The following is a 13,235-nucleotide window of genomic DNA, read 5'->3' as shown; positions in this document are numbered from 1 at the left end:
ATCTGTGGTAATGGCATAAACTTTCATGTAAATTTTTCTCGCAAGAAATTGGACGAGTTATTAGTTAATACAGCGGCTACTTCGTGTCCTGTATACTATCGAATTGCTAACAAACAATATAGACAAACCAGAAAGAAGAAGTGAAGATGTATATTAGAAGCCTTTTAATATCCCGTGGCTTAGTTATAAAATCTGAGGTTAGATGCCGTGGCAAAAAAAAATATCTGCGGTTTGGCTTATTATTATTCGCCATTACTAAATAGCTAGAAATCTAGCTTTGTTTTTAACCCTTAACTGGTATCGTGGGGGCCGCGCGGCCCCCACGCATGACGTTTTCTTTGATTTCTAAGAAGCTACGCATCGTGGGCAGCCAAAATTTTTTGTATTCTCATTTCGGCGCTACTCGCGTCTGATGCAGGCGTTTCAGCACTGCATCATTCACCAGGACGAAGATATGTACGTGTTGGGGTCCGCGCGGCCCCCACAATACCAGTTACGTTAGTTTTTTTTCATGGCAATTTTTATTTGTTTTTTATTTTTTTGCAGTATTGGTGGTTTATAAGTGATAAAACAATAGAATATACCCAGAACGAAGTTTTTGATTCCAAATTAGTGATTAGTAGCATGTCAGAAGAAGGATATAGTGATAATAAAATTATAGGTCATTGTGAAGACCCAATAACCAATATTCGGTCGATAATGAGGATATTGATTCTGATTTTCAAGTTTTTTCTTCAGAGAGTGAAAATGAAGATGTTGTAGGACCTAGTCAATCTGGCTACTATGAAAAAATAAATACAAGTGGTCTGAAAATCCACCAGCACCTGCTAATGTTTGTCAACATAATATTTATGTTTTTATTTTTATAAAATACTTATTATTTTTATTTAATATTACATTAAAACGTTATTTATTATTAAGTTCACATTATTATGGATTAATTAAAATAATAATATTTTTGGTTATAACTTTCTAAACGATAGGTTTCATAGATATTTGTAACGTTAAAAAAATATTAGGTAAAAAGTTGTTACTATTATGTAATGTCTTGAAGTATATAAGTAAGAAGATTTAATGAATGAACTAAATGATTGCATAGAACAAGCCTGATATATATAATTTATGAGCATTTATTCAAGTACATAGGTAAAAAATGCTTGCTAGAAGCAAACATAGTATGGGGGCCGCGCGGCCCCCACGATACCAGTTACGTATGTCCAATTTACGATACCAGTTAAGGGTTAAATATGCCTACTTAAATATTAGTAGACAGTTTACATACTAGGTATTAAGTATCCTCAAGATATTGTGATATTGTTGATAATTTGTTTCTTCCCGATTTATATTTACCTATTAGCATGTTGATTTAGAATATAAACCTATCTGAAAAGTACATTTTGTTTTATTATTAAACTCAACTCATTGCAAGTGGCTTACACAATCCTTTAAGTAATTTATTAAAACATTTTTGTAGATGACTATACATAAACACGTCAGATTTCAAAAAGGTGCGAGTTGATGACATAAAAAACAGAAGGTGCCAACTCGCATCTTTAGAGGTGCGAGATGACGAATAACTCTTACAAACGTACGTTCGTTCGTTCGTTTCAGCCAAATGACGTCCACTGCTGGACAAAGGCCTCCTCCAAGGTTTTCCACAATGAACGGTCCTGCGCTGCCCGCATCTAGGCTCTTCCCGCGACCTTTACCAGATCGGACAAACAAACGTACACCTCAATTTTATTTAATTATGTATATGCTTAGATTATGTACGTTTGCAGACATATTTTGATGGCTATTGTCTATTGACCGGTTTCATAATATGAAAATGATATAAATTGTAACATAATATGTACGTAATAATACCTTTTATCATATGAATGTCAAATCTGAGTCACGAGCGAGCAGGCGGCCGTAATATTTGCTCAACCTTTGTTGTTTTGTTACTATTCACATTATCTATAGAGAACAAGCAATTTAATGCTTACACTGTCTTTAAATATCTATTCCAATTTAAACCTTCTTGTATTGACTTAAAAGCTAAAGTATTCAATACTGATGTAGCACTAAGTCGATAATGAGCTGTTAGCATTTCCGATATTATTGAAATTGATAAACATAACTAAATTCTGACATAATAAGAATCTCACGTGATTTTCGTTGTTAGAGATTTGCTTTGTAAATTAGGCAACGTTTGCACAGATTTGAGTCTTTATAATGAGCAGAGAGAATAGTCGTGTGGTTTCGGCAGAGTAGAATAGTACTCATACTCTTTCAGTAGATGACGTAAAATCCGGCTTAGGGAGAAATATGCGAACATCGGGCCACCCCAATCCGTCCGGCCAGTTGCAGTGTGGAGAGATGTAGGCTAAAATCCTAAACTAAACTAAATACTAAATTAGAGATGGCCATACTTAGTACTGAACTTTACTAAACGACTCAATGTTGATGAATGAAGCTTGTTTACTTGCGTATCTATCCGTTTACATAAGGTAAATGTGGTCTTTGTGCATTTCCTGTATACGACATAGTCATGCATGAAACTAGCGCGCGAGTTGAATGCAGATTTTTTGAAACATTGTGCTTCTTGCGCTCTGGATTTAAATCGCGCGCTTGTAAAATACCTGACTTGATAGACCTTTTTGTGCGAATTATACAACCCGATCGAGTTAACTGCGCACCTCGCTGGAATGCGATTCTTCCTCGTGCACACCTCCCCGCGTTCGCCCCGTTATCAGAGCGTCGATGTGACGTCACGGCCGTCAGGTGCGCAGTTAACTCGACCGGATTGTACATAAATAGTTCGCGCGCGTGTTGAATGCACTTTTAGGAACTTCACATTTGTTAAACCTCTTTGCGCGAAATAAACCTTTTGCTTCTTCTATTGTGTGTAACCCAGTGTTTTTCAACCTTTTTCATGACACGACCCCCCTAGTATGAAAAAATATTTTGCGACCCCCCGACCGCTTGCTTTTTTTCATGCATTTTATAATGTTACAAAGATGTTGTAGGAACCGAATATTTCAATCCATACAACATTTACGCATTTGCATAATTAGTCTTCGGATAAATCTATCTCTATAACTTTTTTTACTGAGGTAGTTTTTACGACCTCTCCCGACCCCTCTATAGAGGCTTGCTGGCTGGCTGGCTTGTTGAAAAACACTTCTAACCTGATAAATTCCTTCTCTTCTAGGTAAAGAACCTGGTCCGTCTCACCATACCCCTCCGTAACGTGCATCAAGTGGAGCGAGCGGATTCGGGAGGCACCGGCAGTTCTGGCGACTCTGGCAGTATCCTCATAACGACCTCTCATCACACCAGTTTCTTCTTCGGCAACATATCCGACAGGGAGTTCTTGGTGCACAAGATATCGGAACTGCTCGCCAAATTGCCTAAGTGAGTGGGTTGTTTTTTGTTTATTTGAGATGCTTGTGAAAATGCGCTTTAGTGAAGTTGTCAGCTAAGCAAATGATTACAAAATTACAGATTAATTGACATTCTGAACCTTACTGTAAAGATACTCAAAATCAATTGACGAATTTGGTAATTTTGTGTAGATTGTTTTGCTGACGATTGCACTTTTTTATCCAGAGATTTTAATTAATATGCTGTATTTATTAAAATTAGCCTATCATTTTTTTTAGTAAAATTACTGATAGAATGATGCCAATATAATGATTATGATATTATTGTACACTAAAATGATAAAAATGTATTGAGGAAGGCTGTTTATTTTGTTTATAATGTTGCTGATTTCTGTTGCACGTATATTAAAAACAGAACGAAGGTGGCTTCCTCTTGTGAAACTATTTCGTTACATTGTTGCATGTTTCTCTGCATGATTAATCAATGAAAACATTATATCAAGTACAGTCGACTAAACATTTTGGTTGCAAAATTGCATCTATTATAAGTGTACATCAGCTTCAAATAGTTCGTGACACCCGAAGTTATATTATACTCATATAATATTGATCGAACTTCGCTTGTGAAATTATCACTTCACGGGATTTATTGCAACAATATCTATTTTAACGGTAAATAAAATATTTACCCTCCCGACGTTTCGGCTCGGTTGCACGAGTCATGGTCGCGGGCAGACTGAAGAGATGCGGCGTCGTCTGCTCCGGCGCTATGAGTTTTCTTCACCCACCCGCATTTGCACAATATTTTCTTATTATCAATATTATTTACCGTTAAAATAGATATTGTTGCAATAAATCCCGTGAAGTGATAATTTTATAGTAAAAATGCAACATAATAGTTTAAAATATTATTCGCTTGTGAAGTTCGTTTGATCACATATAAATTAGCAAAATGTATTTGTTACAATTAGATAAGGCTGTGTTGTCAACATTTTGGCCACTGGGTGTCACGAGCTATTCGACGCTGACTGTAGTCAAATTGCCGCGGTCTTAAAATACTATCTATCTTTTAGTATTTTACCATTCTGCTATTTTACCATCTGTTTTTCTTATATTCGGACTAACATTCTCAACTATTATTTTATGGTATAAAAAATAACTAACATTTCACATTCATTACGTTTTTAACAGGATCTCCAACTGGCCTGCAAGTTGCAACTAACATTGAACGCTGGGTTTGTTATGATTAAGGTTTGATTTGCGATCACATTCTCAATTGCTTGAATTCAGTGATGTGTACAGGGAAAAGGCGACGCTTGCTGTCGCGAGGAACACGGAGGACCAGGAATGGACGCCGCAGCCCCCTCTGATGTCTCTGTTCAAGACCAACCAGACTTCACCCATAAAACAAATACAAGAGAAAAAGGTATGTAAAAACAAGCTTTACTTTAACCTGTAAAGTTGGTATAGTCGAACTTTGTCATTGAATTTTAAAACAGCTCTCAACTGGTTTATTAAAAAAAAACGTCTTTTTTGTAAGATTTGAGGTTCGATTTTCTGTCTGTGAATTTAAATTGCGATATCATATTAAAAAATAAATCTTGTCCTTGTACAGTCACGGAATGAAAAGGTTCGTCAGTTTTCAAATTGATTCCTTCAACGAATCGCGAGCACATATTACCTTTTGAAACTATGTTACAGAATAATCTCGAATTAGAGAAAATAATCTTTAACTGTTCGTCAGTAAAGTTCAAAATTATTCAGATCAAAGTTGTTTGACGATTTAACTTGTCAAGAAGATTATTATGATTGATAAACTACAACCTTCTTGTTGGTTCAACCTGCCATTATCTATTAAATAAAAAAAACTACATTTTGTAACATTGCATTGCACTGATGGGATAGAAAAATAAACAAGCAAAACCTTATTCGTTAGCAAACGTCATATTTATTTAAATGTTAGCAGCACTGTTTCTTGCACGGTTATGTTGGCAGGTTTGACTCTTACAGTACCTAGTGCAAGCGAAAACCGACACTAAGGTGACGAACCTTTTCATTCCGCGACTGTACATCTTTTTACTCACAAATCGAGGTAGTTTAGTTTGAGAGTGTGATTTTTTTGGGAAATAATTTTGCACTGCCGCCCGTTTGAATTGCCTCGTTTAAACTTTTTGCTCATAGTCAATTAATTGATAATAATAGTCTTCTTAAATTTTTTTTGAAAAAATCGAACTTCCTAATCCTAATTGAACCCACGACCGATCTTTCGCTTGTCGGGCGACTGCTCTTCCATCTGAGCTACTTACGGCCGAATACTGAAACACTACTCAAATCTGTCACTCAGCTGACGGGCTCCTAAATTTAAGTATCCTTCAATTTTAAATGGTATTCTCAAACGCTACTCAACGGATTTGAAGCCGTGATCAGCTAAGCAGCTCTCAAATGTTTACATAATGGCAACATTTACCAAAAAAAGTATGTTTTCATTTACACAAATGATAACTTTACGTCTTTTATCCATTACACGCAGCATCGTTTGGTTATGTATTGTCTTTTATGGAAATATACTCAATCAACTTAACATAGAACAGTTTATTTTTAGTTTCTATTATATATAAATCTCGTTTTATCATATAAAAAAATTAATGCTTGCATTTTTATTTAATTAAAAAAATAATTTTAAATGTGATACTTTTTATTGTTGAAATCTATTAAGTGGCGATCGTGGACCGAAACGTAACCACAATTGACATTTATCATTGTTGACTGACAGAGCATCAAATTGACAAATCAACAACTCTTGGAAATGCTGCTATGCGATGTCCCCTTAATCCTCAGAAATAGGCATGTTTATGTAAAGCGATTTCATAGCAGCTATTTTGGTTGTTACTTCGTGCACTATACGATGCACAGTTGGCTGTTAGATGTGGAAGATATCACCTAGTACACGTTCATAACTTCCCGTTGCGTAGAACAGTAGGGTTATAACATGGACCTATAAAAAAAGGCGGACGGAACTCGCGCTACAACAAAACTGTGACGCAAAATTTTGGCGTTTGTCTATTGTGTGAGTGAATTTAGGGATGCCATGTTAGCCAAAACATTTTACCCATTTATTTTAAGAAAAACATAGATCGGCAGATGTTACTTGGAAATGTAGACAGAATTATTCCGTGCCATTTTAAAAGGATGAAAGGTGTATGCGTTGAGGTAGGCGCGAAATTTTCAATGTTCAAATTTTCTTACATTGTTTGCAAGTCAGTGTGTCAGGGTATGTACATAATGTTGATCAAAAATGATTCACGCAGTTACAAATTACGAATCTTGTGTACATTATAATCATAATCTTATGCATCATCAATATATTATTATTATCTCTGATAGATTTTTTTTAACATACAACCTGACACTGACTTGCAATCAATGTAAGAAAATTTGAATTTCGCAGTTCCACATTTTTGGGAAGGATCAAATTTGCCCATGAAAATATATCCCATTAAAACACAATTATTATGATAAATTATTTTATTGCCATAGTATGCGTAATACATAACTAAAAAGTCCTAGAATCATTATTAATTTCCCATATTTCGGGTAATTTTCCCACGTAAATAACTGAGAACACTGGTCTTTGACGTATTATTTTTTCGAGTGAATGACGTTTGATTTCAATTAATTTCAATATTTTAATGTCGGGAAATAAGTGATTGGATTATTATTTTGCCTGTGAAATGTGATTCCTTAATTTTTGTTTGTTCGAACAGAACGGTTTTTACACAATTTCATCACACAAGACATGTCGTATTCGTGTTGTTTTTTCGCTGCTTAAATGTGTCAACTGTGTGAAGTTTTCACTCGAAGTGGTGTAACAGGGTGTGAATGTGTGCGTGCCGGCCTGTACGTACAGGCAAGCTGGTGTATCCTAATGTCACAGTATTTTGTTGATGAGAATCCGTCCGACTTTTTTTATAGGTCCATGGGTTATAATAAGTATTTGGTCCACTGGTTGTATGGCATTTGGTGAGGGGTTTCAAAGAGCTTCCAAATTATGAATCCAGAAACAACACCGTTTCTTTAGAGACGCGGAATCTCGCTCGGAATTGCATGTCATTATAATAATATTTTTCAATAGCGTTCAGCCAAAGTTCAAGTTTAGGAGCTGCTTAACTATTTGAGAAGCCGTCAAATATTTAAATGGCGTTTCAGTATTCGGCCGTTAGACATTGGACGAACCCGTCAAAACTTTTAAGTGTAATACGCTGTTGCGGCTAATATCTAACTCTGACTCTAATGGCTAAGAAATAATAACTATTAAATACTATAATTTCCAGGTAAAACAATGGGAAGACCACATGTCCGAAGTAGGCCGCGGTGTTAGCATGTATCAAACAACAGCAGGCAGCGAGCTAGTCGTCAACGGTATACCAGAATCCCTTCGTGGCGAACTGTGGAGCGTGTTCTCAGGGTCCATACTGCAGAAGGTGCAGAACAAAGGACTATACCAGAAGCTGGTGAAGGAAGCCCTGTCGTCCAAGAATGCTGTCAACGATGAGATTGAAAGGGACCTGCACAGGTCTTTGCCGGAACACCCGGCGTTCCAGAATGATGTTGGTGAGTGTTGTTGACTCTTCAATAAGTTCAAAATTAACATTGTTTTTGGACCTTAAGTCATTGAGGATATAAATATCTGCACCACTATTTAAAAAAAGTAATATACATTTGACAGCCTGATGATGTGCCTTGACAACACCCACAGTTTTTGATTTTCCTAAACACTGGGGTTATCTGTGTTGTCAATGTTTTGAGCACTTGTACATTTCATACGAATGTTACACGTTCCGTACTTTTATACGTTAGATAGTCAGTCTCGACATAACAAAAACACTGCTTAGTTTGAGCTTAATTAGGTGTTGGTTAAAGAATGTGTCACAAATAACCTTGCTTGCGCTTGTCAGAAGACTCCTCAATGGCGGGATTAGCTCAGTTATATTTTAAACTTTCCCGTTACATTATCCCGATATTTAATTCAGTAATGCATAAATGTCGTGTTTGAGACCCGTTATAGCTAAGCTAAGTACTATTACAGGTATATCCGCGCTACGCCGCGTGCTATGCGCGTACGCACTCAAGAACCCCACCATCGGCTACTGCCAAGCGATGAACATAGTGGCTTCGGTGCTGCTCATATACTGCCCGGAGGAACAGGCCTTCTGGCTGCTGGCTACGATATGCGAGACGCTGCTGCCCGATTATTATAATACGAGGGTTGTGGGCGCTTTGGTAAGATACTTGGAACTTTTGGGTGATTTTAGAACTCTATTTGGATGCTTAACTGGCATTTCTCGATAATTACTAATTTTGTAACGCATGGCAACCTTTGCTGTGTTCGAGCGATGTTATTTGTTCTTCTATTAGCTTTCACAAGTAACGCCTAACATAAAATAATGTAGAATTTACACGACTAAATTGCTTTTTAAAACTTGTAATAACATGATTGTATATTTCTACATGTCAGAAAGAAACTAACCCGATTGTAGTCGTTCGAATATGATTGTGAAAGACAAAAAGAATGTAAACTATTGATTCGCCCTAACCATTGATTGATTGACGATTGTCGCGTTTTAAAATTGACATGATAAACATTTACAAAAATATTAGAATCATATTGCCATATTATTGCTATTGTATTCTGTTTCCCGTTACAGGTAGACCAAGGGGTCCTCAAAGAGTTGACTGCAGCGCACTTGCCAGAACTACACGCGAAGCTTGAAGAACTAGGCGTGATGAAGATGATATCCTTGGCTTGGTTCCTGACGCTATTCATCAGCGTCATGCCGTACGAGTGCGCCGTCAACGTCATGGACTGCTTCTTCTATGACGGCGCTAAAGTCATATTCCAGGTCTGTGCTTTTCAGAAGCCAATCGATTTTGATACTTAAAGATATAGTATTAAGGTATGGAAGAGATGATATCTCTGGCTTGGTTCCTGACGCTGTTCATCAGTGAGTGAGAGTCATGGATTGCTTCTTCTATGACGGCGCTAAAGTTATATTCCAGGTTTGTGGTCAGAAGCCATTTGATTCTGATACTTAAAGATACCTACTAATATAGTATAAGGACTAGGCGTGATGAAGATGATATCTCTGGCGTGGTTCCTGACGCTGTTCATCAGTGTCATGCCGTACGAGTGCGCCGTCAACGTCATGGACTGCTTCTTCTATGACGGCGCTAAAGTCATATTCCAGGTATCTGCTTTTCAGAAGCCATTTGATTCTGATACTTAAAGATACTGATATAGTATAAGGACTAGGCGTGATGAAGATGATATCTCTGGCGTGGTTCCTGACGCTGTTCATCAGTGTCATGCCGTACGAGTGCACCGTCAACGTCATGGACTGCTTCTTCTATGACGGCGCTAAAGTTATATTCCAGGTTTGTGGTCAGAAGCCATTTGATTCTGATACTTAAAGATATAGTATTAAGGTATGGAAGAGATGGTCTCCCTGGCTTGGTTTCTGACGCTGTTCATCAGTGTCAAAATCAAAATCAAAAATATTTATTCAGTTTAGACCACACGTGGCACTTATGATTTATGAGTGCGCCGTCAATGTCATGGACTGCTTCTTCTATGACGGCGCTAAATTCATATTCCAGGTCTGTGCTTTTCAGAAGCCAATCGATTTTGATACTTAAAGATACTGATATAGTATTAAGAACTAGACGTGATGAAGATGATATCTCTGGCGTGGTTTCTGACGCTATTCATCAGTGTCATGCCGTACGAGTGCGCCGTCAACGTCATGGACTGCTTCTTCTATGACGGCGCTAAAGTCATATTCCAGGTCTGTTTTTATCAGGTTGTCAGTACGGGTTGGATACACCTACTGCTATCTAAAAAAATATACGGATGTGTTTTCATCACTATCAGATCATTTATTCTCCACTGCGAGAAGATCATCGTCTAATTTACCAGAAGCATTTGCCTACATTTGGAGAAATCGGCCTGCACTCTCCACTCTGGCCAGAAGGGTTGGGGAGGCCAAAGGCTTCTTCATTCAAGCTTTGAATGAAGAAAGCCAACTCAATCTGAAAAGGGCGATTTTAGTTGTCAACAACATACAGGAACTTATTGAACGGGCCCAATATTGAAAACTGAAAAAATCTGTCATCTGTCAGAATGTATTTAAACGATTCCCTATCTTCCAGGTGACTCTCAAGATCCTGGATATAAACCGGGACAAATTGCTGACGTGTACCGAAGACGGGCAAGCCATGCAGATCCTTGGTGATTATCTGGCCGGCATATACAATGACGAGGCGGTCGCTTTGTCTACTGAGCCACGCACTGCGCAGAAGGTAAGTAAAAATTTGTATTTATTATTTGTATTTATTTCTCATGAGAAGTGTTCCTGTCATTAAAACACACAGAACGTAGCATTAGTAATTAATGGACAAGTTATGTGCCCAAAATAAGTTCTTACAAATGTTTTCGTGACTATAAATAAATACGAAAAACTGCCATATTAGTTTCTCAAATGATGATCTATCACGTGAATTAATGAATTACATTTTCGACGCGTTTTGTTTTGACAAAAACAAGGGTTTTACTCGAATTTGAGCTGACTAAATTACCTTTCCTTTCAGACGATAAGAATCCAAGACCTAGTGTACCAAGCCTACCGAACATACGGCGCGAGCGTGACTAGCGAGTGTATAGAGCATTTGGGCCTCAAACACAGGCTGAGGGTAGTCCGTCACTTGGAGGACAGCCTGGAGAGAAACACTCTGAGGGCCTTGCAGCAGGACAAGCTTCTTGAACCTAACGAGCTGCAGGTAAGGTTCATTTTACATTGACATGTGCACCTGTATGTAAAGTAAGGACCAATAGTTCGCAAACGACCGACCTCGGCCGCTACACAGGAAGGCATGACATGCTAAGGCGAGTCTAGTTCCAGTCACCCTGTATAAAAATTCTTGCGATTTGTTCCGATAATTTGGACTACATTAGACGGGCTGAAGAAACCTGTCTGCATAGCTATTAAATTACTTGACCGTCACTGGAAGCTTTATATTGAGATAGCATTTCCGTTTCCTGTCGAATTTCTATGAATTTCCGTAGTCAATATCCGGTCCAGTGGCGACACCTGGTGGATGGGCGCTCACTTTTTGTAATCTTTGGTTGAGCGCGCCATAATTTCCTCATTGGCGTTTTGATTCCCGTCGAAGTAACTTGTGCTTAAAACAACGATCAGTCCCCGCAGTCGTTGTGAAAATTATATCGAAAAAGTGATAAAAATTATAAAAGTGCACAAACAGCAACACTTACAAGTAAGTAAAAAATCTTTATTTCTACATTTTTAACGGTTTTTGCCGTTCGTGAAATTAATGAGGTTTGATCTATTTATACAGTACCTACATACTGTGAAATAAACGATCAACTTTTAATTACATGCTTCCGTAGTTTTGATAATTTTTATTTTTGTGGGTAGATGTAAACAGATGTGAAAAAATTTAAGCAAATATAGTAATACAAAATTATTTGTGTAGAGTGATGGATCATACTACTGTGCCGTCTACCGAGCCACAAGCTGTGGCTGGGCCAAGTGGCGAAGCTCGTAAGCGGGTTCGGAGCAGCCGCAACCGGAGCAGCTCGTCAAGCAGCGACAGCAGTGACACCTCCTCCAGCTCGTCCTCTGTGGGCAGCAAACGCAAGCGGCATCGCCGGCACAAGAAAAGTAAGCGCACTCGGCATTCCAGCCGCACAATTGATAAATTAGTTCAGGAAATAAGTGAACTTCGTAAACATGTTTTTGATTCAAATGTCGATGCCCGCTGTCATAATGATCAGCACGACAATATATCAATTATTTCTGGAGTTAGTAATGAACTTTATGAACAAAATTATACTGAAAATCAGACTCCTATTCAGGATATTCCAAATTTAGATTTTACTTTTGAGATCGAAACCAAGTTAAAGGAGCCTTCAGTTCCAAAGACATCTGATGATTTTTTAAAAATGTTAAACGATGTTCAACGCTTTGGTAGTCCTAATTGGTCAGATGTAAGGTATGCTGACACTCAGAAATTATATAATCATAGCCCGGGCTTTGTAGACCTGGAGGCGAATGATGAGGTAAAATCATATGATAATTTACGATATCTTGCTAATGCTGACAAGTCCTATGCAGCAATCACATATTGCATTCTAAAACAAAAACAATCATTACAGGAGGGCATTCGTAACCTTCTTTTTTGGGCTAAAAATACTGAAGTTAATTGTAACAACTTGAGTGATAAAGTAGAAGAACTATTCCTTAAGGGCGAATTTCACAAAACTTCATCAGATCTTTTGCAATTGGTCTGTGGACACAGAGCTGAAAGTATCGAGATGCGTCGTGAAAGCATTACAAAACAAGTTCGCGATCCGTTTGTAAAAGCTTCATTAAATAGAATACCGCCATCACAAACCCACATATTTGATTGTGAGCCTTTCACGGCGTGTCTCGATAAAGCTGGTGGGGTCCGTAAAGTTTTTTGGCCACCTAAAGCTGAAGGGTCTGTACAATCAAGATCTTATCAAAATAACAGTAGCCGCCCCTCGCGGGGGCAAGGCACACGAAGTTCAACAGTTCCATCGCGTGGAACTCAATGCGTGTATCATGATATGCCTTCTCACGGCTTACCCTCAAACATGAACACTTACAATAACCCACCCTCGCGGGGTGGCTATCAACATTTAAGTACCTGTAGAGGTCACACATCTAATGTACCATGTGAACACCACAATGTTACTAACAAAAATACGTTTCACAACCGAGGCTCGCGGCCCTATCGTGGAAATTATCGAGGAGGACGCTCGAATAATGC

At 38.0% G+C, this 13,235-nt stretch overlaps 1 protein-coding gene across 1 annotated transcript in view; it reads left to right on the top strand.

The window, feature by feature from the left end:
* The window catches only part of LOC135072079 (TBC1 domain family member 9), a 32,396-nt gene that overhangs the window by 7,497 nt on the left and 11,664 nt on the right, over window positions 1-13,235 (top strand). Inside the window, exons 7-13 of the mRNA XM_063966026.1 lie at window positions 3,197-3,399; window positions 4,659-4,794; window positions 7,700-7,979; window positions 8,455-8,648; window positions 9,074-9,268; window positions 10,575-10,724; window positions 11,013-11,201. Of these exons, the coding sequence (XP_063822096.1) occupies window positions 3,197-3,399; window positions 4,659-4,794; window positions 7,700-7,979; window positions 8,455-8,648; window positions 9,074-9,268; window positions 10,575-10,724; window positions 11,013-11,201 (1,347 nt within the window). The remainder of the gene's footprint in view (window positions 1-3,196; window positions 3,400-4,658; window positions 4,795-7,699; window positions 7,980-8,454; window positions 8,649-9,073; window positions 9,269-10,574; window positions 10,725-11,012; window positions 11,202-13,235) is intronic.

This window comes from Ostrinia nubilalis, chromosome 5 (genome assembly GCF_963855985.1).
Source record: "Ostrinia nubilalis chromosome 5, ilOstNubi1.1, whole genome shotgun sequence".
Classification (NCBI taxonomy): domain Eukaryota; kingdom Metazoa; phylum Arthropoda; class Insecta; order Lepidoptera; family Crambidae; genus Ostrinia; species Ostrinia nubilalis.
This window is presented reverse-complemented; position numbering and strand designations above follow the sequence as displayed.